General features: G+C 43.6%; 1 protein-coding gene across 5 annotated transcripts in view; it reads left to right on the top strand.

Annotated features, from left to right (window-relative positions):
• The window catches only part of RPTOR (regulatory associated protein of MTOR complex 1), a 344118-nt gene that overhangs the window by 69169 nt on the left and 248874 nt on the right, over positions 1-26075 (top strand). For all 5 annotated transcript variants that reach the window (XM_059998020.1, XM_059998021.1, XM_059998025.1 and 2 more), the window contains exon 2: positions 9619-9721. In XM_059998020.1, the coding sequence (XP_059854003.1) occupies positions 9619-9721 (103 nt within the window). The remainder of the gene's footprint in view (positions 1-9618; positions 9722-26075) is intronic.

Raw genomic sequence — 26075 nt, forward strand, 5'->3', positions numbered from 1 at the left:
ATATTTAGACCTTATATAGTCGAATTATTTAGAGTTAATTTGTCAGTATGCACATCTTCTTATTATCCCTCTGTGACAATTAAGTTTTTTTTTTTTGCGGTACACGGGCCTCTCACTGTTGTGGCTCTCCCGTTGCGGAGCACAGGCTCTGGACGCACAGGCTCAGCGGCCATGGCTCGCGGGCCCAGCCGCTCCGCGGCATGTGGGATCTTCCCGGACGGGGGCACGAACCCTTGTCCCCTGCATCGGCAGGCAGACTCTCAACCACTGTGCCACCAGGGAAGCCCGACAATTAAGTATTTTTATTTTCACTTTTTAAGTAAGGAGACTGGATAGTTAATTTTATCTCTGTGTGTATACACACTTAAATTTCATTTCATAAGGTGTTACAGGAAAAGGCAAGGAAGTCATTTTTGGTCCCTCACTCAGCTCATTAGTGCAAGTAGACTGGCTCCTCAGACCAGGTGGGGCATGTAGAACCCCATATCACAGACGCCCAGGTTTGCAAAGGTGGCACCAAGGGAAGACCATCTGTTTCATGAAGGAATCACAAAAAGATTTCGTATAGGATTCCTCTGAGAAGGGATTTCTTTAGTTTGTTTAAAGCAGTTATGATCTCTATAGTCAACCCATTTTTTCCCCCACGGGATCTTTGTTACGGCATGTGGGATATTTAGTTGCGGCATGCTGGATCTTCATTGCGGCATGAGGGATCTTTAGTTGCGGCATGTGGGATCTAGGTCCCAGACTAGGGATCGAACCCGGGTCCCCTGCATTGGGAGCGTGGAGTCTTAACTACTGGACCACCGGGAAGTCCCTATAATCAACCTATTTTGTATTCAGTTCTTTAATTTGGCTTTTAGAAATATAAATTTCCTAAGCGTCGTGATGTTGGAGGTACACGTACTCCACATGTCCTGAACGTTTGGATGGGGTGGGAAGGGTGAGGGAGGGAGGGATCTGCACACGTCTAAGACAGTAGCTCTGGACGAGACTTTCTAATTTTCGATGTTGAAAAGTTACCTCTTGTGTCTTCACTTTTTATTAGGCTATTTTATAGGAGTGAACGTAGATTTAAAAACAGGGGAATATAGACAGAATTTGGCCTCAAAAAAGAGTCCTTAAACCCAAGTTAGGCCTCTGGCTCAAGGTAACAAACTGAACTCAGACATTCAAGAACCACTCCCTCATTGCCAGTTCCCATTGAAATGAGCAAAGGAATAGACAACCGGGATTGCCCAGGTTCACACAGTTGCTGCTGGTGATGAGGATCTTGTTTTGTATTATTGGTCTTGGTTGCAAAAATTCCATTTGATGTGCTTCTTGCTAGGTTTATTGTTCACTTCTTTCTAGCAGTCTTTGGGATGGGAGTTAGGAGGCAAACTGGTTTTTCCTTTTCTTCAACAACTCGATTCCCCCCGCCCCTCCTGTAGTGTATCTACTCTGTTTGCTATATGTTCTAGTTTCTGACTTTCTTTATAAATTATGCATTTGTATAGCTTCGGCTCTGCTCAAAGTTTTTGCTTGATGCTCTGAATCTTAATGAGCACTGCCGGGAATTGGGTGGCTTTGCCCTCAGACAAACAGGGGAATAGTGAATGTTGTGGCATATATGGCAAATCCTAGTCTTGCTTTCTGTTTATTTTCCATTACGCTCAGTTGTTTATGTTGGAAGGAATAGGAGTGAGTCAGACTCTCGGTTTGGGGAGCAGAAAGCAGTGATTGGCCAGTTTAAGCTGCATAATTTCTTCATTCTGTATAACAGCTTGGGTGTCATTGCATGCCAGCCTGTGAATTTATACTCAGGTTTGATCCACTGTATCTTTTAAAAAATATATAGTTATCAAATAATTAAGTAGGAAGAAACCAATAAAGGAATTCCTTGTGATTTTGTTTTGAATTCTTCGGTGACAGGCATTAATGTATTTTTAATCAGCAAGGTGACAAGCAGTATACAGAGGCTTTCAAGTAGAGGCAGTGATCCAGGTCCACAGGCCCTTATCTGCAATTCTGAAATCCAAAAGCTCTGAATACTGGAAATGTTTTTGCAACTCATTTGGGGGCACAACTGGGTTGTGAGCTGGTATGAGGTTATTGATAGTCTTTATTCCATGGATTGTTGATATTTGTGCATTTCAGTGGAAATTTTAATTTTGAATAGGATGTTACTCCAGACCCTTCTTGGTATTTTACATGGGATATGGGATATATACCATATTATCCTTTTGTAAATTGGAAAAATCGTGAATTTCACAACACATCTGGCACCAGAGGATTGTATGGGAAACTGCCCAGGCTGTTACAACAGCGTCAGGCCCCCACTGCCCGACTGTCCCCAGCCTCTCCCACCTTGTAGCCAAGGTGATGTTGAGCCCTCTAGGTTGGGTTCAGAATCGTAAGGCAGGGTGCTCCATGCCTTTAGGGATACTTCCGGTATGGCTGGAGAGACCAGTCCTGGAGTCAAAACTTTAGGATCAGAGAAATCTTGGGGCCCGAGAGATCATCTACTTCATTTTAGGGTGAGAGAATTGTTCAGGAGAGATTGGAATTAACCGACATGTCCAAGGTCATACGTTTTCAGTGATCACTTAATGTTTTAGAGCTTCTCAAAATGATACTCTTTTCAAATTCGAAATTAACCTCTAGGGATATAACTCTGTCATCTTCAATTATATGACATTGGAGAAGAAATGTTTTAAAATTCAAAATGGTTATTTTATGTACTATTATGCAATTTTTGGCACAGTATATTTGATAGCCCTTATATTTTCTTAATGCTATAACTGTATTATTAAAAACATGAATCTAGAATTTTTGGAATGAGGTTGCCATAGAAATGAAAATAAAATACCAAAAAGACACTTTAGGGTATAGCTAAGAATTTAAAATCCACCACATTTGAAATCAAGCCAATGCCATGACAATTTGCAGGGGAGCAAAGACATATTTGATTGGCTTAAGGATATTTACTGGTATTGTCTTTTGCCCAATTGTGGAATTAAATTGGTAGCTAGGTGTTAGGTCAAATACATGTTTGTAGTTCATGGGTCAATATATTCTTGAGATGTTTTCCCTTGTTTTCTTAAAAGATATAAAAAGGCAGGATGTAGGGTTAGGTGTGTATTATATACGCCAGGATGAATCAAATTAATTCCTTTAATATCTTAATTTATGGAGTGTAGCTAATTTTATACTTTCTCTCTGAGGGCCATGCTTTCCTATTGCTCACCTTCAAAGCAATCACGGAGAAACTGTTGCTGTCAGTAATGTTTGATTAGTAATGAACACTACACTTGGTGGAGGCCTGGTGAGGTGAGGCCCATTAGCTGCCTTGCAGGACTAAAGAGCGATAATAGTGCTTCTATTAGTATTTCTGTCTAAGGACTTGGAGGGCCTCAGAGATCATACTTTTTATAATGAAATTAGAAATTATTTATTTTACTGAGAATTGTTATTTTAAGTTCATTAACTGCAGTTGTAGAGGTGGAGGGAATGCAATTTGTCTAGAGTGTCAGCTGAGGTAGAAGAAATAGGATTATGATCAGAGAGCATAGGAATGCTGTGTAAATGCCCTATCTCATCCTGCACCACCTGCCTGACAACAGAGAGATTAAGAAGAAGAAACAGGGCTTCCCTGGTGGCGCAGTGGTTGAGGGTCCGCCTGCCAATGCAGGGGATGCGGGTTCGTGCCCCGGTCTGGGAGGATCCCGCATGCCGCGGAGCGGCTGGGCCCGTGAGCCATGGCTGCTGGGCCTGCGCGTCCGGAGCCTGTGCTCCGCAACGGGAGAGGCCACAGCAGTGAGAGGCCCGCGTACAGCAAAAAAGAAAAGAAAAGAAAAAAAAAAAAGAAGAAGAAACAGATGCTCCAGCAATGGAGCTTTGAAATCCCAGTGACCAGGGTACAGTCCTGGCGCCTCCGCCCAAATTCTTTACTCTCTCCATGCCTCCCTAAGGATGGCACACAGCCACCTTTTCTAGTTCATGGCCTTTTGGTGACGGCGTAGCACAGTGCCAGTTAAGGTGTAAGCACTGGCATGTGGAGGCCATTCTTGCTCAGAAATGATCAGAAACGACTGGGCTTGAGACCTGGCCGTAAACGCCTGGAGGTAACAAGAAGGGGTAATGTGGGGTGTTCCTGAGCTCTCATCAGCCTGGAAGGCTGGTTTACCCTCTTTCTCCTGGGTCCACAGCAGGCAGGGCTTGGCTGAGGAGCAGTGGGTGGGCTGGGCCTTAGAGCAGACCCCTGAGTGTAGTGTCCTTCACCTGGGCTTTGTGAGAGAAACGAGAGTAGGCTGTCTTTGCAGATTGAGGACAAAACACAAAACTGTGGTGGCACAGTCAGTCTAAGAGAGACCCTGATCCGTATGGAATGTTTTCTCCCCTGAAGCCTTCCCTTGCACCCAGAGGGGCCGTCCCATGACTGTAAGAAAAGCAACATTTTCCTTAGGAAGCAACTTGGAACTTGCTCCCGGGTTTAATCCACACCTCATGGAAACCTCAAAGTTCCACATTATAGAGCACAGAAAAAATGCTCTTGATTTAAAAATGGTAAAGGGCAGGTATTAGTAGTTATTCACCATGGCCATTGGAAGACCACAGAAATGTTTCCAGAAACTTCTACTTTTAAGCAGCTTATACTCAGAGTGAGTTTGCTGTAAAATAATCAATCATCTGTATGGGATTATTGATACTGATCAATTAAATATTGGAAAATGACTAATAAATAAAACTTTTGTTATTCTCTGATTACTTTTCAGCCCTTTCTCCTGACATTAGGTCAAGGGACCATTTGTTTCTTATGGCTCATAATGAGAAGATTCTGGCATGTCTGTGGGAAGATATTGTTCCTCTCTTCAGTATGTCTTTGGAGGCAGGGTTGCAGTTCCTTTAAAGAGTGAAATTATTATTAATAAATGCTTTTTGTTTCTTTTTTTTTAAGAATATATATATTTTTTTGGCTGTCGGGTCTTAGTTGCGGTACATGGGCTCTTCGTTGCACCGCACGGGCTTCTCTCTAATTGTGGTGCGCAGGCTCCAGGGCGTGTGAACTCTGTAGTTGTGGCACGCGGGGTCCAGGGCGCGTGGGCTCTGTAGTTTGTGGCACGCGGGCTCTCTAGTTGAGGTGCACAAGCTCAGTAGTTGTGGCGGGCGGGCTTACTTGCCCCGCGGCATGTGGGATCTTAGTTCCCCAACCAGGGATCGAACCCACGTCCCTGCACTGGAAGGTGGATTCTTTACCACTGGACCACCAGGGAAGTCTCAATAAATCCTTTTTTTAAGTGTTGGGAGAGAAGAGACAAAAATACTTCCTTTCTTCCCCATATAACTTTAAATTCTGTTTGAACAGAGGAATATTTTCTTGCTGTAATAAAGATTATATCAAATCAGTAACCATCATCATTCTCAGTGATGAAACATTTATGACAATTTTGTTAAAACCAAGTGCAAAGATCACCACTATCATCATTTTGTAATTATTAGTAATATGATTTTGGAAGATCTATGTAATGCCATAAGACCTAAAAAAGAAAAAGGAATGATCTATTGGAAAGAATGAGATAGACTCATCATGTCACAGACAGTATGTTTGTATACTAACAAAACCTGGAGAGAGTCACCTAAAAGCAGTTACGTTTAATTAAGAATTTAGTAAAGTGACTTAAACATTATTCTGATGGGGGGTTGGTGGTGGTGGGATGAAATGGGAGATTGGGATTGACATATATACACTAATATGTATAAAATAGATAACTAATAAGAACCTGCTGTGTAAAAAAAAATTAAATATGGGAAAAAAAATAGGATGCCTGGGTTGGGGGGGGTGGAGGGGAAGAATAAAGGTCACTTCCCAAGGTCCATGTGGGAGTTCTCCCATCCCTTCTGCTCTCTGTCTCTTAGTTTTCAAACATCTCCACTGGTAAGAGAATACGGTATTCAAAATTGTTAACTGATTAGGGAGTCAGAAAATCCTCAAAGGGACCTCGCTTTGGCTGGGGAAACAAGTTTCCAAAGCAAAATAAACAATTTCGATTCCATTGGTGAATCTCTATAAAGAAAAGTCACTGTTACCCAAATTATATCCTTGCAGAAGAGCTAATGAGTGTAGATTCTGCCGCAGGTTTTATCTCCTGTTTCTGGATTAAAGAAAAGGACATTCTCTGGTGGATAAAGCCTGGGAAGGTGGGGGTGAAAAAAAAAACACAAAACATTATTCTGGTATATCAGCAATTATCAGTAAGAAACTCCTATGGGCAAAATACATGTATAGTAGCATATTGCCCCCAAATAGTCATGAACAATCCAGGAATAATCTTAAAAGAAATGACCAGGACTTGGCGAAGATGTTTAACTAAACATCTAAGAAGTAATGTTTAACTAAACATAAAGAAGTAAACTAAGAGGTAATGTTTAACTAAACATTACTGAGAAAAATTAAAAGAAAATTTGAGGGACTTCCCTGGTGGTCCAGTGGTTAAGACTCCACACTCCCAATGCAGGGGGCCTGGGTTTGATCCCTGGTCAGGGAACTAGATCCCACATGCTGCAGCTAAGAGCCCACCTGCCGCTACTGAAAATCCCACGTGCCACAACTAAAGATCCCTCATGCCGCAACTAAAGATCCAACCCAGCACAGCCAAATAATTAAATAAATATTAAAGAAAAAAGAAAATTTGAATAAACAGAGAAACACACTGTGTTCCTGTATGGAAAAATAGAATATCATAAGGATGTCATGTCTTGCCAAGTTTAGTTTATATGTTTAATGAAATTTTTTTGTATTTTGAATCCATTTCTATTCATTTAACATTTTAAGAATTTAATCTAAGTGTCATTCTGTTAAGAGTATATAATGGTGTGCTTAAATATCCCCTTATTTGCTTAAAATTTAGGTTGCTCCCACTTATTTTTCATGATAAGAAATGCTGTGAAGAAGGGCTCCCCTGGTGGCGCAGTGGTTGAGAGTCCACCTGCCAATGCAGGGGACACGGGTTCGTGCCTGGTCTGGGAAGATCGCACATGCTGTGGAGCGGCTAGGCCCGTGAGCCATGGCTGCTGAGCCTGCGCGTCCGGAGCCTGTGCTCCGCAACAGGAGAGGCCACAACAGTGAGAGGCCTGCGTACCGCAAAAAAAAAAAAAGAAATGCTGTGAAGAAAATCTTTACACATAGAAAGTTCTCTCTTATTATATTTTGTACCTCCTATGACAGATTCTCGTATGTGGAATTATTGGATCAAAGAAGACAACTTAAAATACTCAGTGTTATCAATATGCAGCTTGATTAAACAACTTTAATCAAAATCTCCATGGGATTAAGAAATTGAATAACAATTAATTTGGAAAAAATAGGTGAATATAAATGTAGCCAAGTAAAAGTTTAAAAAAAATTGTGAAGAAGAAAACCAGGCTCTCCCAAGCATTGTGAAATGTTGTGAAGATAAATTAGTTAAATCAGTGAAGTATGTGACCCAGAAATAGAATTTGGTCTATGTGGGAATATATGCTAGAGGAGTCACTACAAACCTGTGAGTTTGGGGAGATTATTTAACAGGGGGAATTGGCACCATTGGGTAGTTTTTTGAGACAAAATTAATCCTCACCTGGTACCATATACCAAAATAATATCCAGCTGGATTAAAAGGGTGAAGTGTGGGCTTCCCTGGTGGTGCAGTGGTTGAGAGTCTGCCTGCCGATGCAGGGGACACGGATTCGTGCCCCGGTCCGGGAGGATCCCACGTGCCGCAGAGCGGCTGGGCCCGTGAGCCATGGCCGCTGAGCCTGCGCATCCGGAGCCTGTGCTGCGCAACGGGAGAGGCCGCAACAGTGAGAGGCCCGCGTACCGCCAAAAAATAAAAAAAAGGGGAGGGTGAAATGTGAAACAAGTGAAAACATTAGAGGAAAATCCCTGTATTCACCCACTCAGAAGATGGTCACTGAGCTAGGCCTGGGCCAGGTGTCTGCTCCTGCATGTCAACTCTGACCTTGGAGCAGCTGCAGGTGCACAGAGGAGCGTGAATGGGCCTGGCTCCACCAAGAGGAAGACATGGATGCTGGGGTGGTGTTGAGCAGGTGGCTCTGCCCTGACAGGGTCTGGGAAGGCCTTCCCGAGGAGTGGAGGTCTGAACCCGAGAGACCCCGAGCTGGTGAGGCCGTGCAAGGAGCCCTGAGGGGCTGTGTTTGAAGACCCAGAGGTCATGCTGGCAGACCAAGGGTGAGACTTGATGTGAGTGAAGAGCTTGGCAGGATCTGGAGCTTATGAGGCTTGAATAGCATGTGGAGCAGTTCACAGTGAATCTTGAAGGTTTTGGGAACTGATTGAAAACAGGGCAGTGTGCCAATGTGTTTGAAAGCCTGGACTGGGGCAGGCAGGGGAAGGGGTCCTAGGAAAATGGTGGAGCACAGGTTGGACGTGATGGTGGCTTAGAGCTGGCAGATAGTGAAGTGGACAAACTCAGAGACATTCAGGAGCAGGACAAAAGAGATGGACGGGGAGTCACAGTGGGCACTGGCGCTCGGGAGCCTGGTGGAGGGAGCAGAGGCTCAGGTGGTCTTCCTAGCGGCCACCCTATTTGAAATGATATCTTGCCCCTCCTTGCAGGGATTTTTCTTTTATTTATTTATTTATTTATTTGGCTGTGCTGTGCAGCATACGAGATCTTAGTTCCCTGAGTAGGGGTTGAACTCGTGCCCCCTGCGTTGGGAACACGGAGTCTTAACCCCTGGACCACGAGGGAAGTCCCAGGGATTTTATTTCTTTGATTTACTACTGTATCTTCATTTTGTAAAAATAGCGGTTGGCACCTGGTAGGTGCTTAGTAAATATCTGTTGAACAAGTGAACTAATGAAGGATGAGTTCCAGATTTCTGGCTTGAGCAGCTGGATAGGTGGGGCTGACGTTTCCTAACACTGGGAAGTCGGAGTTGGAGCAGGAGCAGGTGTGGAGGAAGATGTATCAGCTGATGGGTCCAGGGCTTCGGTATGTCGAGAATCAGGAAGGAATCCAATGGCAAACACTAGACTAGGGAAATATTTACAATAAATTATGTGGATGCCATCTTTAATATGTAAAGAGTACATGAAAACCAATTAGAAAAGATCACTAATATTAGTAAATAAATGGTAGTATAAACATGAGTAGAAAATCCACAAAGGATACAAATATTTGAAAAAAATATTCAGCCTTATTAATACTAAAGAATGCAAACTAAATCAGTATGACAATTTCTCTCTCATCAAATTATTAACAATTTTAAATAATGAGAATAGTGATGAACTGGTCAGAATGTAAATTTGTGCAGAGTTTTCGCGAAGTAATTTGGCAGAATGTATAGAGTGTCTTAACATGTTTATATCTTTTGATCAAATAATTCTGTTTCTGGAAGTATATCATAAGGAAGCCTGAGAAAAGCCTCTCCTGCCATGTACTCTTCCCCATCTGCTTACTTGACTCTGAAACCCTGTCTTACTTGTGAAATACCCCTGGGGTGGCACAGGTAACAGGCGACTGAAGACCGGCTGTAGAAGCAGAGGGCTCCGTATGTCTGGGAACATTTTAACAACTGGAAAACTCATCAGTGAATTTCATATTGAATTATTTGTTTTTTCTGTTGTGTTTCTAGATGAAGACCGTCAGCGTTGCCTTAGTTTTGTGCCTGAATGTTGGTGTGGACCCTCCAGATGTGGTGAAGACTACTCCTTGTGCACGTTTGGAATGCTGGATTGGTAAGCGTGGGTCCCTCTCTTACAGCCTGTTGCAGGGGTCACTGCGTGGCGTTCTGGGCTTGGCAGGACTTGCCTCCACTGTCCTGGTCCAGTGCAGGCCTGTGATTGGTTTGTGTAAGTCTGAAGATTTTATTTCATTTTGCAGTTATATAACCTTTAGGCTATTTTAGATACATTCACTTATGATTTGCAGTGGAGAAAGTGTCTCAAGAAAAATTGATAAGATAATGACTATTGGATTATATAATTTTCTCCTTTAAATTTGTCCTGCATCTGGCATGTAGTACAAGCTTTATTTATTGATTGATTGATTGATTGCTGTGTTGGGTCTTCGTTTCTGTGCGTGGGCTTTCTCTAGTTGCGGCGAGCGGGGGCCACTCTTCATCGCGGTGCGCAGGCCTCTCACTGTCGTGGTCTCTCTTGTTGCAGAGGACAAGCTCCAGACGCGCAGGCTCAGTAGTTGTGTCTCACGGGCCTAGGTGCTCCGTGGCATGTGGGATCTTCCCAGACCAGGGCTCGAACCCGTGTCCCCTGCATTGGCAGGCAGATTCTCAACCACCGCGCCACCAGGGAAGCCCAGTACAAGTTATATACACTTAAACCTGAATGACTGATGCCTGCATGCACAGTGCACAGTGAGGAGTCCCACCTAGCTCTTTCCAGGAGGAGGCGAGGCTGTTCTTTGTCGTCATCCTCCTCGGAGCATCTTAGCACAGTGCTGACTAGAAATGGTGAGTGTGCACAACCTTCACTTGTTTCTGGTCTTAGGGAGAATGCATTAGGCTCCCACCACTAAATAGGGCATTAGCCAAAGTTTTTTTCTGATGCCTTTTCTAAGGTAAGAAGTTCACTTCTATTTTTAGTTTGCTGAGAGTTTCTGTCAAGAATCAATGTTGCATCTTATAAAATGCTTTCTCAACATGTTGAGATAATCACCTGGCTTTTCTCCTTTAGTCTGTTGATGTGGTGAATTATATGGATTGATTTTTTGGTTGTTGAGCCAACCTTGAATTTCTGGCATAAACCTCACTTGTATTATCTTTTTCATATGTTCCTGGATTTGACTGCTAATAGTCTGTTAAGGAATTTTGCATCTCTGTTTATGAAGGATATTGGTCTATAGTTTTCTCATCTTCTAACATATTTGTTTGGTTTTGGTACCAAAATAATGCTTGGTCTCATTAAATGAGTTGAGAAGTATTCCCATCTTTTCTTTTTTATGGAAGAGTTTGTATTGATTTGGGTATTATTTCTTCTCTAAATTTTAGTGTAATTTACCAATGAAGCCATCACAGTATGAATTTTCCTTTGTTTCCGTCACTGATTATTCAGCTTTCTCTTGTTGGTAGGATCAGGGCAACCCCCCCACCCCCAGCTTTTTCTATTCTAAGCAAAAGCAGAAATTCCCTTTATCTACTTTAAATAGTATAAATTACAAACTTATTATAATCTGAATTGGAAAAAAAAAGTTATTTTTCCCACTTACCTGTCTCGCTACTCTTTGGGGGTGTCTTAGGATGACAGCCTTTGTTTCACAGCCTCCTGCCTGAAGCATAGGCCCCTTGTTCCCCAAGCCCGGTGTCAGTAGCTGTTTTCTGTGGTCAGTTTTCTTAGATGCTTTCTTGGCTCTCTGCCATCCCCTGGTGACTGTGCCGATTGAAATTGACTTCTTATTAGCCACCACTGACTGTTTCCACTTCATTTATCCCTTGTCAAAGCTGAATTTAATCAATTGTTTTCTATTTCCTCCCTCTTTATCTACTCTTCTGTTAGGTTTTTTAACACAGGGCTTCTCAACCTGGATCCTGGTGTGTACTCCTAGGGATGCGTGAGCCCGCTGGGATTGTGTGAGCGGTGGTGTCTGAGTATAGCATTGCACCTTCCGGGCTGAGGGCCCTTGGTTTTTATTAGATTCTCTAGGGGTCCTTTGCATCCTACCCTCCTGTCCCCAAATAGAAATCAAAGAACCCTCCCTCACATCTCACCCAGTCTCTTTGATCAGTATTTATGGGACAATGTTAATGAAAACGCAAAGAATTCCTTACTTCCTTCTTGGTGTGAAATCCAGCAAACGAATAGATTTTTTAATATTGTGTTCTTAAAAAAATTTTGCAATTCACGTATGCAATCTACTTTGTAATAATTTCGATGGATTTTGAATTCAAAAGGGCACATTGCCTTTTTTTAGATTTAATTTTATTTATTTATTTGTTTGTTTGTTTATTTATGGCTGCATTGCATCTTTGTTGCTGCGCGGGCTTTTTCTAATTGTGATGAGTGGGGGCCGCTCTTCGTTGCGGTGCGCGGGCTTCTCCTTGCAGTGGCTTCTCTTGTTGCGGAGCATGGGCTCCAGGTGTGCAGGCTTCAGTAGTTGTGGCCCGCGGGCTCAGTGGTTGTGGCATACAGGCTTAGTTGCTCCACGGCATGTGGGATCGTCCCAGACCAGGGATCAAACCCATGTCCCCTGCGTTGGCAAGCGGATTCTTATCCACTGCGCCACCAGGGAAGTCCCCACATTGCCTTTTTTAAGTTGAAAAAATTTCGCTTGGCTTTTATTAAAAAGTGGGTCCTTATGTTGGTGATTTTAACAATATGGGATAAGAAAAAAAAAACTCTTAGAGATTTGATTCAGCAAATTTGTAATGGTGTCTAGCAGCCTGTATTTTAATTTTTATTTTGAAAAAACATTTTCAGAAGTTGCAAGTAGAGCACTAAGCAGTGTTTTTCCTGATTCATTTGAAAGTAAGCTGCTGAAATGATGCTCCATCACCTTGGAATCCTTTAGTGTGTGATTCCTACAAACAAGAGTTTCTCTTTCATAATGACAACTCGGTCTTCACAGACAGGGGATTAACATGGATGCCCTGCTACTGGGTTAGCCTCAGGCTGCATTCAAGTTTGCCAGGTGTCCCCATAAGGTCCTTTATGGCACAAGGACCCTTCACTGTATCACCCATTGCCCTTAATTTAGTCTCATTCAGGCTGCAGCAGGCCTCAGTCTTTCCTTAACCTTCATGACCTTGACATTCAGAAGATCACCAGTGCTCTGTTTAGCAGAACAACCGCTGATGTTTCCTCGGGATTAAATTTTGTTTATGCCTCTTTGGCAAGAGTGTCATGGAAGAGATCCGCCTTCCTCTGTGGTGTCCTGTCAGGTGGCACGTGACTTTGATTTATCCCATTGCTGGTTATGTAACTCTTTTATCACTTGATTAAGTTGGTGTGGTACCTGAACTTCAGCTGTGAAATCCGCCCCCTTCCCTTTTGTAGTTAATAAGTATTTTGAGGGAAGAGGTGCTTTGGCTGCGTTAATATTTCTTTCCTCATCAGACTTTCAGTTTATTCAATTTGAAGTCATGGTTTCCTTTTTTATATTTTATATATTTTTATTCCTATTTTATATTATAATCAGTGGATTATAGTCCAATATTACCATCATTTATCTTGATACTCCACTTGTTTCCCATTTAGCTAGTGGGAACCCATTCCCACTGGCTTATATGGCCTTTTGTCTTGCTTCCATCGTCCTTAGAGTTACATGTGTACTTTCTATCTCATCTTGTCTTTCCCTGCTCCATTCCTGGGATCAGCCATTTCTCCAAGGAGCCCAGTTCCTTTTAGTGGCAAATAGAATTTGAAAACCGAGATCTGGGTTCTAGGTGTTCTTATTGGAGCTGTGTACTGTGTTGTTTCTCCCATTGCCTCTCTCATTGGATGGAGCAAGGGAATGCACACATGCACACATGTGCATAATATATGTATGTGTTTCTGTGTGGACACACATTCATATCTATATTTCAGTATTATCTATACAAATAAAAAACATGCATTACATTAGTGCCTCCCATTCCAAACCAATAGGAATTTTCCGTATTTATAACTCTTCCTCTGACAGTGAGAACCTTGGTATCCTTCATCCTTAATATATTTACTAATTTGATGAATCCTCCTCTGTGAACCAACTTCTTATCCCTGTCATCATACTCCTTTATTTTATACCCAGCTTCTTCCCCCACAGGTGTCCATGCTCCTCATTGCCTGGGCTCCGATACCCCATATGGGTCACCACTCCATGGACATACCTTCTTTCCTTCCCCCGTACAGGCTCTGAGCCCCTGATTGGACTTGACAGCTCATTCTGGGCCACCACAGTTACCCTCATCCTAGAGCAGGTGCCAACCTTGCCCAGACCTGCCTCTCCCACCAATGGCTTTAGGATTGTTCAAGAAGGGATTTCAGCATTTTCAACAAGTGCTTTAGGTTTCAGGCTTGGCTAGCTCAAGGGATGATGATATATCAGTAACCAAGATGGAGAGTTGGGGGCCAGCTGGGCTGGGGAGATAATGGGATTACATTTTGTGTAAGGTAAGGTGCTTCTGGAATGCTCAGAGTAGAGCCACCTTCCAGCAGACAGCTGGAAAGACCTCTCTGGTTGGAGAAAGGGATTTGGGGGATGTCACCTGCTGAGAATGTGCAGTGACTAGAGGGAGAGGAGCAGAGCCAGGCCATGAGTGAGTGGGGAGGGGTGCCGCCTGTGACAGAGACCCCTCTGGGTGGGCAGAGGTAGGAGGAGGGCCAGGTGCCACTGGATGAGAGTTTCAGGTTGGCATTGTCACAAGCTGTGGCTGCAGTTGAGTGAGAGATGCTGGGAGCCTGGAAGGCGAAGGGGAGAGGTACAGTGAAGGCTTGGCTGGCGAGGCAAGGAGACCCAGGCTTGATGACGGGTTGGTTCTGCCATTTTCAGGATGGGAATACCTGGAGTATGTCATGGGTGGGGAAGGAGTCCCTAGGAAGACCCCCTGCAGGAGTTGGTGCCCTCATATAACCTAAAAAGCTGTTTCTGTTTAGAAGGCAACCAATCGATGTTTTATATGTGGTCTTAGCATTTTGTGCTCTGTCAGCAGAATTCAGAAGGTTTTGCACTCGTCAAGACCCCAGCTTATTCATTCCAGCTGTTTCACTCAGTGAGTTCCTTAACCATTTGGGGCCTTAGTTTCCTCATCTGCAAAATGGAGCTGATGATGGCGCCCATCTTTTGGCTGGAGGGCGATTAACTGGAGCGTGAACTGGGCTTAGCATGGGGACTGCCCTCAGCCAGGAGCAGCCCCCACGGGCCTGCACCCGCCTCCCCACCCCACCCAGCAGGCCAAGGTGCAGGGTGGGAGCTTGAGCTCTTCCTGCGTCTGTGCTACCTCTGCTCCGTTCTGTGTGCTCTCCCCAAAAGAGAGGGGAAAGAACCCTGTGCTTCTGTGCACAGGGCTGGGTAGGGATTACGAGTTGATTGCTTTATGGCTGCAGACACACATCAAACTGGTGAGACTGTGCTGGTTGAAACTGCCCTGATCTCAGGGACAAGGGGTCTGGGAGCTTGAGAAATAGACAGATTCTTACTTTCCAGTCCCTTTTTGTGTACCTGTGTGTGCACAGTCTCCATACACGTTGGGGAGAATCCTACTTCCAGAGGCTCAGAGGATGTAAGAGTCCCTGAAGCGGCCCTTTAGGTTTTCGTGTGGTGCCAGAACAAGCGAGTAGAGGTTGTACCACAGTACTCTGCAGTGATGGCCTGCCCTCCCTGCTGGACTGTTGCACAGCCAAGGCCCGGCTTCCGAGCTCCGGCTGAGGGAGGAGGAAAGGCGCACAGGCCCTGAGTAGCCCGGCAGGAGTGTGTATGCAGACATGAGGCCGTAGGAGTGGTCCGGGAGCTAAACGCCTCTCCCCGCCCCACCCCGCCCCACCCCTCTGTTCCTGTAGATAATAAGATGCTGTTTTATTTCTTGGAGGTGACACTCAGGGAAGCAGGGGGGAAGCTGTTTTGTTTTATGGCCCCACATTAAAGTAAAAACAATCCCGCTAAAGAACGGTGCTCCTATACCTGCTGGAGGAATCTGTGTTTTAAAACAGTGTAGATGAGCTGAGTGCTGAACAGGAGGGAGTATAATTTAGCCTTGATGTCTTTTATGTCTAGCTAATGGTAGCCGTGTATTACAGGTAAGAAGGCTATGGGTTTGTCGGATGCTTGGGAATTTGGTTATCCTAAGGAAATATTTGGGAGGCACTTTGCTTTGTTTCCCTTATTCCTTAGAGAAAAACATTTTCTTCTTCCCTCCACACAAGTGGGCATTAAGAGACCTGTGTTGATGAGCTAAAAATAGTGGTGGTAGGCCTTTGCGTGTCGCTCTTGGTTTTACAGACACTTTCACAGACTGTCATCTGATTCTTACATCAGACTTGGGCTTGAGAGATAGTCGAGTTGGTCAACAGATGTTTGTTAAGTAGAGATCTACGTGTTAAGTGTAGAGGTATACACAGAAGAAATGTAGGTCGTGATCCTTGGGATTTCGCTGGAGACAAGACGAGAGCAAGGGAGACAGACCCCTCGAGCTCAGCAGATGTGGGGGAGTTGGAATGGGCCACACGGGTTGGGGGGGCTGCACGGGAGGTGAGAGTGAAGGACCCCGGGAAGAGAAGGAGCCTGGCAGTGGGGACCGAGCCCTGGGAGTGCTTGCTGGGCTCGCCCGGGCCCTGCTGCTGGATGCTGGGGCATGCCCCATGCCTGCACCTGGGACCCTTGCTCTAAGGGGCTCCTGGTTTAAACCCTGTTTTCTCTGTTCGGTGACACCAGCCTCTTGTAGTAGTGTCTGGGTTTCCCCCAAAGGAGGACTGTGTAACTGCTCGGAGCCTCCCTTCCTCTCTACTGTGCAAAGTGACTTTTGTGTAAACAGCGAGGCCCATACTTAAAACAGGGCGTCCCAACCACCCCCTCAGCTCTTTTGAGAACACATCCAGCTCTTGGTGTTTGTATACAACACAGCAAAAGACAACAGGGACCTGGTCTACTTGTGGATATTTGGGGAGGGAGGTTGAGTGGTTAGGATGGGGCTTAATTGTAGAGAAGGCTCCTGCAGGATTCTGGCTCCCTTCCTAGGACCCTCAGGTACTGGGAGGATCGGGGTTGGGCCATTAGCCAGAGCGTTACTGCCACGGTGCATACAGCTGAGGGGCTCCCAGCTCTGTCCTTGAGCTCAGTGAGATGAAATGCCTGTCACTCTGTGTGCTACTACTTATAAAATGTATGTAGATGATATTATGGCTAATAGAATACAGAGCCATTAAAAACGTTTCTGATTTCAGTGGCCTTTTTGCCATTAAGTACTTTCTCAAGCAAAAATTAGTTACACAACTGATTAGTGGCAGAGTCCTTGAAAGACATATAAAGAAATTTGCACTTGATCTGGGAGGCAGTGCTCAGTTAATAAGTCGATGAACAAATACTTAGGAAATGTCCACTAAATACAAGCTACAAAGAAGTACAAACGTTCCTTGAGCAGTGAGCTCTACATGTTTCTAAAATTTCAATTTGTACTGAAGGATAGCATACGTTCAGGAAGATGCACTGATTCAAATATGTAGTTGATAACTTTTCCCAAACTGATCAGACCCAGATCAAGAAACAATATTAACAGCAGCCTGGAAGCCCATCTTGTCTCTTGTCACCTTCTAGTCACCCAGGCCCGGGGCTCCACTGTATTGACAGCGCCTGTTATCTCCGCTGATTTTGCATGTTATCTAAATGGGAGCATTCAGGAGGCACTATAGGCCTTTTGGGGGAGTGACATCATAGAAGTATTATTTTAGAAGGATGCACTCTGCTGGTCTGTTGAGAGAAGACAGGTCAGTGGGTTGAGGAGATAGGGCAGTGAGCCCTACTGCGCTCCCTGGCCTCTGCCCTCTGCTCCCTGCAGCGTCTTCAGGAGCTGGCTGGGAGCAGGGAGTCTCAGTAGTGTCAACACAAGGTGCTGCTGGTTGGACCGATACAGTCGTAGCTGATGGTTGTAGTGACCATCACGTAGTGACCAACGTAGTTGCAGTGATGGGACACAGGGTCTTTTGAAGGAAAATTGGATAGGACATGGTAGTCGGGTTGTATAAATGTGAAGAAGATGGGGAGGTAAAAAACGCTCCACTTTTTGGGCTGGCTGAATGCCAGCACCACCAGGAACCTTTGTGACCTTGGACTAAGTCATTTGACCGCTTTAAGCTTCAGCTTTCTCTTCTTTGTTATGAGGTGGGTTGGACTAAGTCCATGTCATTGTGAAGTTCTAAGCGTTATGAAATACAGAGGGTTATGCTGAAAAGCTTGCAGGCAGGGAGATTTATCAAGAGCTAAAATTTTATACAAATGCCAATTGCCATCTACTTTTCTTTCCATCCATCTATCCACCCACCCACCCACTCACTCACTCACTAATTCACTTCATTCATTAAGTAGAAACCCGTGAAGGCATTAGAAGAGAAGTGTTTTATTAAGACAGAACTACAATTTTAAATTTATGTTCTGTCCACTTCACCCTACATCAGATTGATAACATTGTCAGCAGTATCCACCCAGGAATTTAATTTTAGTTTACTTAAGTTATTTAGTTGTTTATTTTAGTAAATGTAGTATTAAATGCACCATTTTAGTCATCCTCATTCTTTCCCTCTCTTCACCTCCCCTCTCCCACTCACTGTCATATTCTTGGGAGGAAACCATAAAACTAATTGACCGCAGGGATTCCCAGTGGGTCAGATGTGACAGCCTCACTTAGTTGATCACAGCCTGATGGTTGGCCGGTAGCTGCCCCTGCTCCTCCCTTGGGTGGTGGTATTTTGATCCGAGACCAGGGGAAGAAGAGTGGGTGCTGCTGTCGGCCACCACTACTGATGAGGCTCCAGTGTCTGTTGGGCCGTCGGTGAGGTGCACAGAGAAGTGTGGTGTGCCTCTCTCCAGCTCCCACATGCTTTCCACATGCCCTTGCTGGGAACAATGCGGGGAGGAAGGGGCAGGTGGGGGCCTGGGCTTTCCAGAGGGTGAAGTCCGAGGAGGAGGTGTAGTTTTCGTCCTCCCTGCACTCTGGGCCTTTGGAACTCCCTCCCTCCCTTTGCCTTTGTCGTGGTTCTTTAGAGGATGTGCCTAAGAGCTGCCACTGATCAATGTGATTCCTGGGCAGGCCTTTATCTTTTTACAGAGAAAACCACTTCTGTTCTCTTAGCCATAGGTTGCCTATGGCCAGAGTGCTGACCACAAGGGCACTGCATGGAAGTGTGGATGCGTGAATTAGACGTGTTCAGACCAGCTCTGACATTTACTCTGTTGGTCATCATTCACAGGACATGACCAGCTATTTGACGGCTTCAGTTTGTTGAAGCTGTTTTCTGCTTCCCTTTGCTTTGGTTCCCTTTGCTCTGTTTCCCTTCCCTATGCACTTAGGTGGCCCTTAATTTTAACTTTTCAGATCCCAATTCATTCCTGTCTCTTGCCAGTCTTGTGATTCAGATTAGAGCAGCGGTTGATTGCTGTCATTATAATTCTTTTGAGACCTTAACACTCTGTTCCTGCCATATCAGAGAGAGCTAAAGATTAACATCTAATTTCTTTAGTTATGGATTAAAACAAGTTTACCATAATTCTTCCAGATAAGTTAGTTACAACCCAATTTTCACCAGGTTTCCCTCAGCCAGAGCTGCTCATCAGGTCACTGGCCTCTTCTGAAGCTATTGAATTAGACTTTCCAGGATGGGGCCTGGCATCTCTATGAAGAGTCCTTGATGACTTTGACATGTCCATGGTAAAGGCCCCTTCCAACTCCAAAGTCCTGTTACTTAATTTTATAATTCATTTTTGTGTTATTTTATTTTTATCAAGGTAACATATGCATATCTTAAAATTCAAATAGTACTAAAAGGTAGATTAAGAAAGAGCTCTGTCCTGCTCCCACCCTTCCCTGAGGGGCTACTCTGATTGAGTCCTTTCTTGTCTATACATGTATATATAACCTTTTCCCCTGTAGTTACAAATTTGCTAAATTTTCTGTGAACTTATGAGTTTATTTTATTTTTTACGTATATTCCAGTACATCTGTCAAATGCTATCAATATTTTTTCCAGTGCTCAGATAATCTGTTACTTTTTTAAAAAACACTCCTCTAGCTCCTGTTGGGCTCCTTGGTCTCTGGATCTGGTACATGGGTGACTTGTGTTTTTTCTTTTTCTGTTTCTCTCTGTCTGTTTCTCACTGTCTCTCTCATTTCCTGGATCCTTTGTTGCCTTCTTTTGTGGCCTGTTTCCCAAGAAGAGGAACATGAGATACAGGTTTTGTGTTTACATGTCTGAAAAGACCTGTATTTTACCCTCAGACTTGAATATCAGGTTGAAATTATTTTCACAGAGGATTTGAAGGCATTGCTCTATTTTGTCCAGCTTATAATGCTGTTGGGAAATCCAGAGCTTTTCCCATTCCTGATTCTGTGTTTGTGATCTGATTTTTCTCTATGGATTTTTCTTTGTCTTTCTTTCTTTTTTTTTTTTTTTTGTGGTGCCATGCGGCTTGTGGGATCTTAGTTCCCTGACCAGGGATCGAACCCAGACCCCAGCAGTGAGAGTCCTAACTACTGGACTGCCAGGGAATTCCCTGTCTTTTGTTTTTTAACAATTGGATTATGATGTGTCAGGGTGTCCTTGGGTTAATCCTGTTTGTGGTTCCCTGAGCTTCTGGAATCTGTTAGTTTACATCGCTGACCAAATTGGGGAAGTTAACAGGCATTATATCTTAAACTACTTTTTGAGCTCTCCACTTACTTTTCTCTTTCTGAGACTCTGATGACACTAACATTAGACCTTTTGTTATTGTCCCCCAGTCCCTTTAGGCTCCTTTCTTGGGAGTCATTCCATTTCTACAAAGAGGAATCTCGAATTCTCTACCAGGGCGGGATTGTTCAGCGGTGGCCAGGAGGAGAGGAGAGATGAGCTGATATACTTTGTGGAAGATAGTATTTGAGAGGGATAGTATATTGAGAGGGAGAGTTGGGGCAGAGTTAGTATTAATACACGGAAAACAAGGAGACTGAAAAACAATTCAAGAAAGATGTCATTTTCATACACTACTTGGCTCAGCATTGAATAATATTTCCATAGGCATTACTAATGTAAAACACTGAATATTAATTTAATAAAAATGTGATGTGGTTATGTTGGGAGAATAGGGAATGGGGGAGTGGGATGGTGGCTGAAGAGAGGACAGTTCTGTCCTCTGAGAAGTGAGGCTTGGGATGTGGATGGAGGGGTGTAAGGTTGGATCTTAACAAACGGCACCACGAAACAGAGGAAAACTTCAAGTGAGCTTTATTAGGGAGCGCTCCCAGGCGAGGTTCACTGGTCCGAGAGAAAGGGGGCCAGAGAAGTCGCGCCCGGGTGAGGGTTGGGCAAGATTTTATAGGGGAAGAAGGGAAAGGGGTGTGGTGAATCTGGGAGGGCGCAGGGTATTCCTTATTTGGTGGTCTTTTCGGGTATCCTGGGGGACCGTTAATCCCGCCCCTGGAAAGGCGGGAAGGCTGGGCTGGTTTCAAAATCCCCAGGTCAGTTCCTGGAACTGGGTGGTCTGGAATGTCTCCAGGGCAGTTTCTGGAACTGGGTGGTCCGGAGAATTTCGTTCTGATGCAACCTGTGAATCTGATTGTGTTCCCCTGCCTCAGGCCAGTTGGCCTTACAGAGGGGCAGGACTGCTGCTGTTTTGTTGAAAGCCTTGTGATGCTATCTGCCTTAAGCCAAGTATATATGTATAACTTTGAGTTTAAAGAAGCCCATGGGAATGCTCTGGTTAAAAGGGAGAGGCTGAATATCCTAGAGCATGGAGTTTAGTGTCTGAGAAAGTGGAACGGTCTGGAATCCAGAACATAGAGTGGAAGAATTAGTCACAGTTTGGAGGAGAATTAGATAAAAGACTTAAGTATTCTACCTATCCAGTAGTCTAACCTCTTCCTTTGAAAAAAATGCTTTCTGATTGAAATTAGAGACACTGTTGAAAAGTTTCCTACAGCTGTTAAAGTGTGGTCTGTGGACCACTGGGGGTTCCTGAGACCCCTTCAAGGATCCACGGGGTTGAGACTATGTTGTAATAACATTAAGATGTTATTGGCCTCTCACTCCCTCTTGCGAGAGCACCGGAATCACAACTAACTGCTGAACAGTCATCGACAGGAAGACACTGGAACTCACCAAAAAAGATATCCCAAAGACAAAGGGGAAACCACAATGAGATGGTAGGAGGGGTGCAATCACAATAAAATCAAATCCCATAACTGCTGGGTGGTTGACTCACAAACTGGAGAACACTTATACCACAGAAATCCACCCACTGGAGTGAAGGTTCTGAGCCCCACCTCAGGCTTCCCAACCTGGGGTCCGGCAACGGGAGGAGAAATTCCTAGAGAATCAGACTTTGAAGGCTAGTGGGATTTGATTGCAGGACTTTGACAGGACTGGGGGAAACAGAGACTCCACTCTTGGAGGGCACACACAAAGTAGTGTGTGCATCGGGACCCAGGAGAAGGAGCAGTGACCCCATAGGAGACTGAACCGGACCTACCTGCTAGTGTTGGAGGGTCTCCTGCAGAGGCAGGGGGTGGCTGTGGCTCGCCGTGGGACACTGGCAGCAGAAGTTCTGGGAAGTACTCCTTGGCATGAGCCCTCCCAGAGTCTGCCATTAGACCCACCAAAGAGCCCGGTAGGCTCCAGTGCTGGGTCACCTCAGGCCAAACAACCAACAGGGAGGGAACTCAGCCCCACCCATCAGCAGACGAGTGGATTAAAGTTTTACTGAGCTCTGCCCACCAGAGCAACAGCCAGCTCTACCCACCACCAGTCCCTCTCATCAGGAAGCTTGCACAAGCCTCTTAGATAGCCTCATCCACCAGAGGGCAGACAGCAGAAGCAAGAAGAGCTACAATTCTGCAGCCTGGGGAAGGAAAACCACATTCACAGGAAGATAGACAAAATGAAAAGGCAGAGGACTTTGTACCAGATGAAGGAACAAGATAAAACCCCAGAAAAACAACTAAATGAAGTGGAGATAGGCAATCTTCCAGAAAAAGAATTCAGAATAATGATAGTGAAGATGATCCAGGACTTCGGAAAAAGAATGGAGGCAAAGATGGGGAAGATGCAAGAAATGTTTAACAAAGACCTAGAAGAATTAAAGAACAAACACCTAGAAGAATTAAAGAACAAACAGAGATGAACAATACAATAGCTGAAATGAAAAATATACTAGAAGGAATCAATAGCAGAATAACTGAGGCAGAAGAACGGATAAGTGACCTGGAAGACAGAATGGTGGAATTCATTGCCGTGGAACAGGATAAAGAAAGAAGAATGCAAAGAAATGAAGACAGCCTAAGAGACCTCTGGGACAACATTAAATGCACCAACATTCACATTATAGGGGTCCCAGAAGGAGAAGAGAGAGAGAAAGGACCCGAGAAAATATTTGAAGAGATTATAGTCGAAAAGTTCCCTAACATGGGAAATGAAATAGCCACCCAAGTCCAGGAAGCACAGAGAGTCCCAGGCAGGATAAACCCAAGGAGAAACATGCTGAGACACATAGTAATCAAATTAACAAAAATTAATGACAAAGAAAAATTATTGAAAGCAACAAGGGAAAAATGACAACATACAAGGGAACTCCCATAAGGTTAACAGCTGGTATCTCAGCAGAAACTCTACAAGCCAGAAGGGAGTGGCACGATATATTTAAAGTGATGAAAGGGAAGAACCTACAACCAAGATTACTCTACCCAGCAAGGATCTTATTCATATTCGACAGAGAAATCAAAAGTTTTACACACAAGCAAAAGCTAAGAGAATTCAGCACTACCAAACCAGCTCTACAGCAAATGCTAAAGGAACTTCTCTAAGTGGGAAACACAAGAGAAGGAAGGGACCTACAAAAACAAACCAGTAACAATTAAGAAAATGATAATAGGAACATACATATCGATAATTACCTTAAACGTGAATGGATTAAATGCTTCAACCAAAAGACACAGGCTCACTGAATGGATACCAAAACAAGACCCATATATATACTACCTACAAGAGACCCACTTCAGACCTAGGGACACATACAGACTGAAAGTAAGGGGATGGAAAAAGATATTCCATGCAAATGGAAATCAAAAGAAAGCTGGAGTAGCAATACTCATATAAGATAAAATAGACTTTAAAATAAACAATGTTCCAAGAGACAAGGAAGGACACTACATAATGATCAAGGGATCAATCCAAGAAGAAGATATAACAATTATAAATATATATGCACGCAACATTGGAGCACCTCAATACATAAGGCAACTGCTAACAGCTATAAAAGAGGAAATCGACAGTAACACAATAATAGTGGGGGACTTTTAACACCTCACTTACACCAATGGACAGTTCATCCAGACAGAAAATTAATGAAACACAAGCTTTAAATGATACAATAGACCAGATAGATTTAATTGACATTTATAGGACATTCCATCCTATAATGTCCTATATTACGCTTTCTTCTCAAGTGCACACGGAACATTCTCCAGGATAGATCACATCTTGGGTCACAAATCAAGCCTCAGTAAATTTAAGAAAATTGAAATTATATCAAGCATCTTCTCTGAGCACAGTGCTATGAGATTAGAAAGCAATTACAGGGAAAGAAACATAAAAAAACACAAACACATGGAGGCTAAACAATGTGTTACTAAATAACCAAGAGATCACTGAAGAAATCAAAGAGGAAATCAAAAAATGTCTAGAGACAAATTACAATGAAAACACAACGATCCAAAACCCATGGGGTGCGGCAAAAGCAGTTCTAAGAGAGTTTATAGCAATATGACCCTACCTCAAGAAACAAGAAAAATCTCAAATAAACAATGTAACCTTACACCTAAAGGCACTAGAGAAAGAAGAACAAACAAAACCCAAAATTAGTAGAAGGAAAGAAATCATAAAGATCAGAGCAGAAATAAATGAAATAGAAACAAAGAAAACAATAGCAAAGATCAATAAAACTAAAAGCTGGTTCTTTGAGAAGATAAACAAAATAGATAACCCTTTAGCCAGACTCATCAAGAAAAAGAGGGAGAGGACTCAAATCAATAAAATTAGAAATGAAAAAGGAGAAGTGGGGCTTCCCTGGTGGCGCAGTGGTTGAGAGTCCGCCTGCCGATGCAGGGGACACGGGTTCGTGCCCGGTCCGGGAAGATCCCACATGCCGCAGAGCGGCTGGGCCCGTGAGCCATGGCCGCTGAGCCTGCGCGTCCGGAGCCTGTGCTCCACAACGGGAGAGGCCACAACAGTGAGAGGCTCGCGTACCACAAAAAAAAAAAAAAAAAAAAGGAGAAGTTACAGTGGACACCACAGAAATACAAAGCATCATAAGAGACTACTACAAGCAACTCTATACCAATAAAATGGACAACCTGGAAGAAATGGACAAATTCTTAGAAAGGTGTAACCTTCCAAGACTGAACCAGGAAGAAATAGAAAATATAAACAGACCTATCACAAGTAATGAAATTGAAACTGTGATTTAAAAAAACTTACAATAAACAAAAGTCCAGGACCAGGTGGCTTCACAGATGAATTCTATCAAACATTTAGAGAAGGGCTAACACCCATCCTTCTCAAACTCTTCCCAAAAATTGCAGAGGAAAGAACACTCCCAAACTCATTCTACAAGGCCACCATCACCCTTATACCAAAACCAGACAAAGATACTACAAAAAAAGAAAATTACAGACCAATATCACTGATGAATATAGATGCAAAAATCCTCAACAAAATACTAGGAAACATAATCCAACAACACATTAAAAGGATCATTCACCATGATCAAGTGGGATTTCTTCCAGGGATGGAGGATTCTTCAATGTACACAAATCAATCAACGTGATATACCATATTAACAACTTGAAGACGAAAAACCATATGATCATCTCAATAGATGCAGAAAAAGCTTTTGACAAAATTCAACACCCATTTATGATAAAAACTCTCCAGAAAGTGGGCATAGAGGGAACCTACCTCAACATAATAAAGGCTATATACCACAAACCCACAGCAAACATCATTCTCAATGGTGAAAAACTGAAAGCATTTCCTCTAAGATCAGGAACGAGACAAGGATGTCCACTCTCGCCACTATTATTCAACATAGTTTTGTAAGTCCTAGCCACGGCAATCAGAGAAGAAAAAGAAATAAAAGGAATACAAATTGGAAAAGAAGAAGTACAACTGTCACTGTTTGCAGATGACATGATCCTATACATAGAGAATCCTAAAGATGCCACCAGAAAACTACTAGAGATAATCAATGAATTTGGTAAAGTTGCAGGATACAAAATTAATGCACAGAAATCTCTTGCATTCCTATACACTAATGATGAAAATTCCGAAAGAGAAATTAAGGAAACAATCCCATTCACCATTGCAACAAAAAGAATAAAATACCTAGGAATAAACCTACCTAAGGAGGTAAAAGACCTGTACTCAG

The sequence above is a fragment of the Delphinus delphis genome, chromosome 19, assembly GCF_949987515.2.
Source record: "Delphinus delphis chromosome 19, mDelDel1.2, whole genome shotgun sequence".
Lineage (NCBI taxonomy): Eukaryota > Metazoa > Chordata > Mammalia > Artiodactyla > Delphinidae > Delphinus > Delphinus delphis.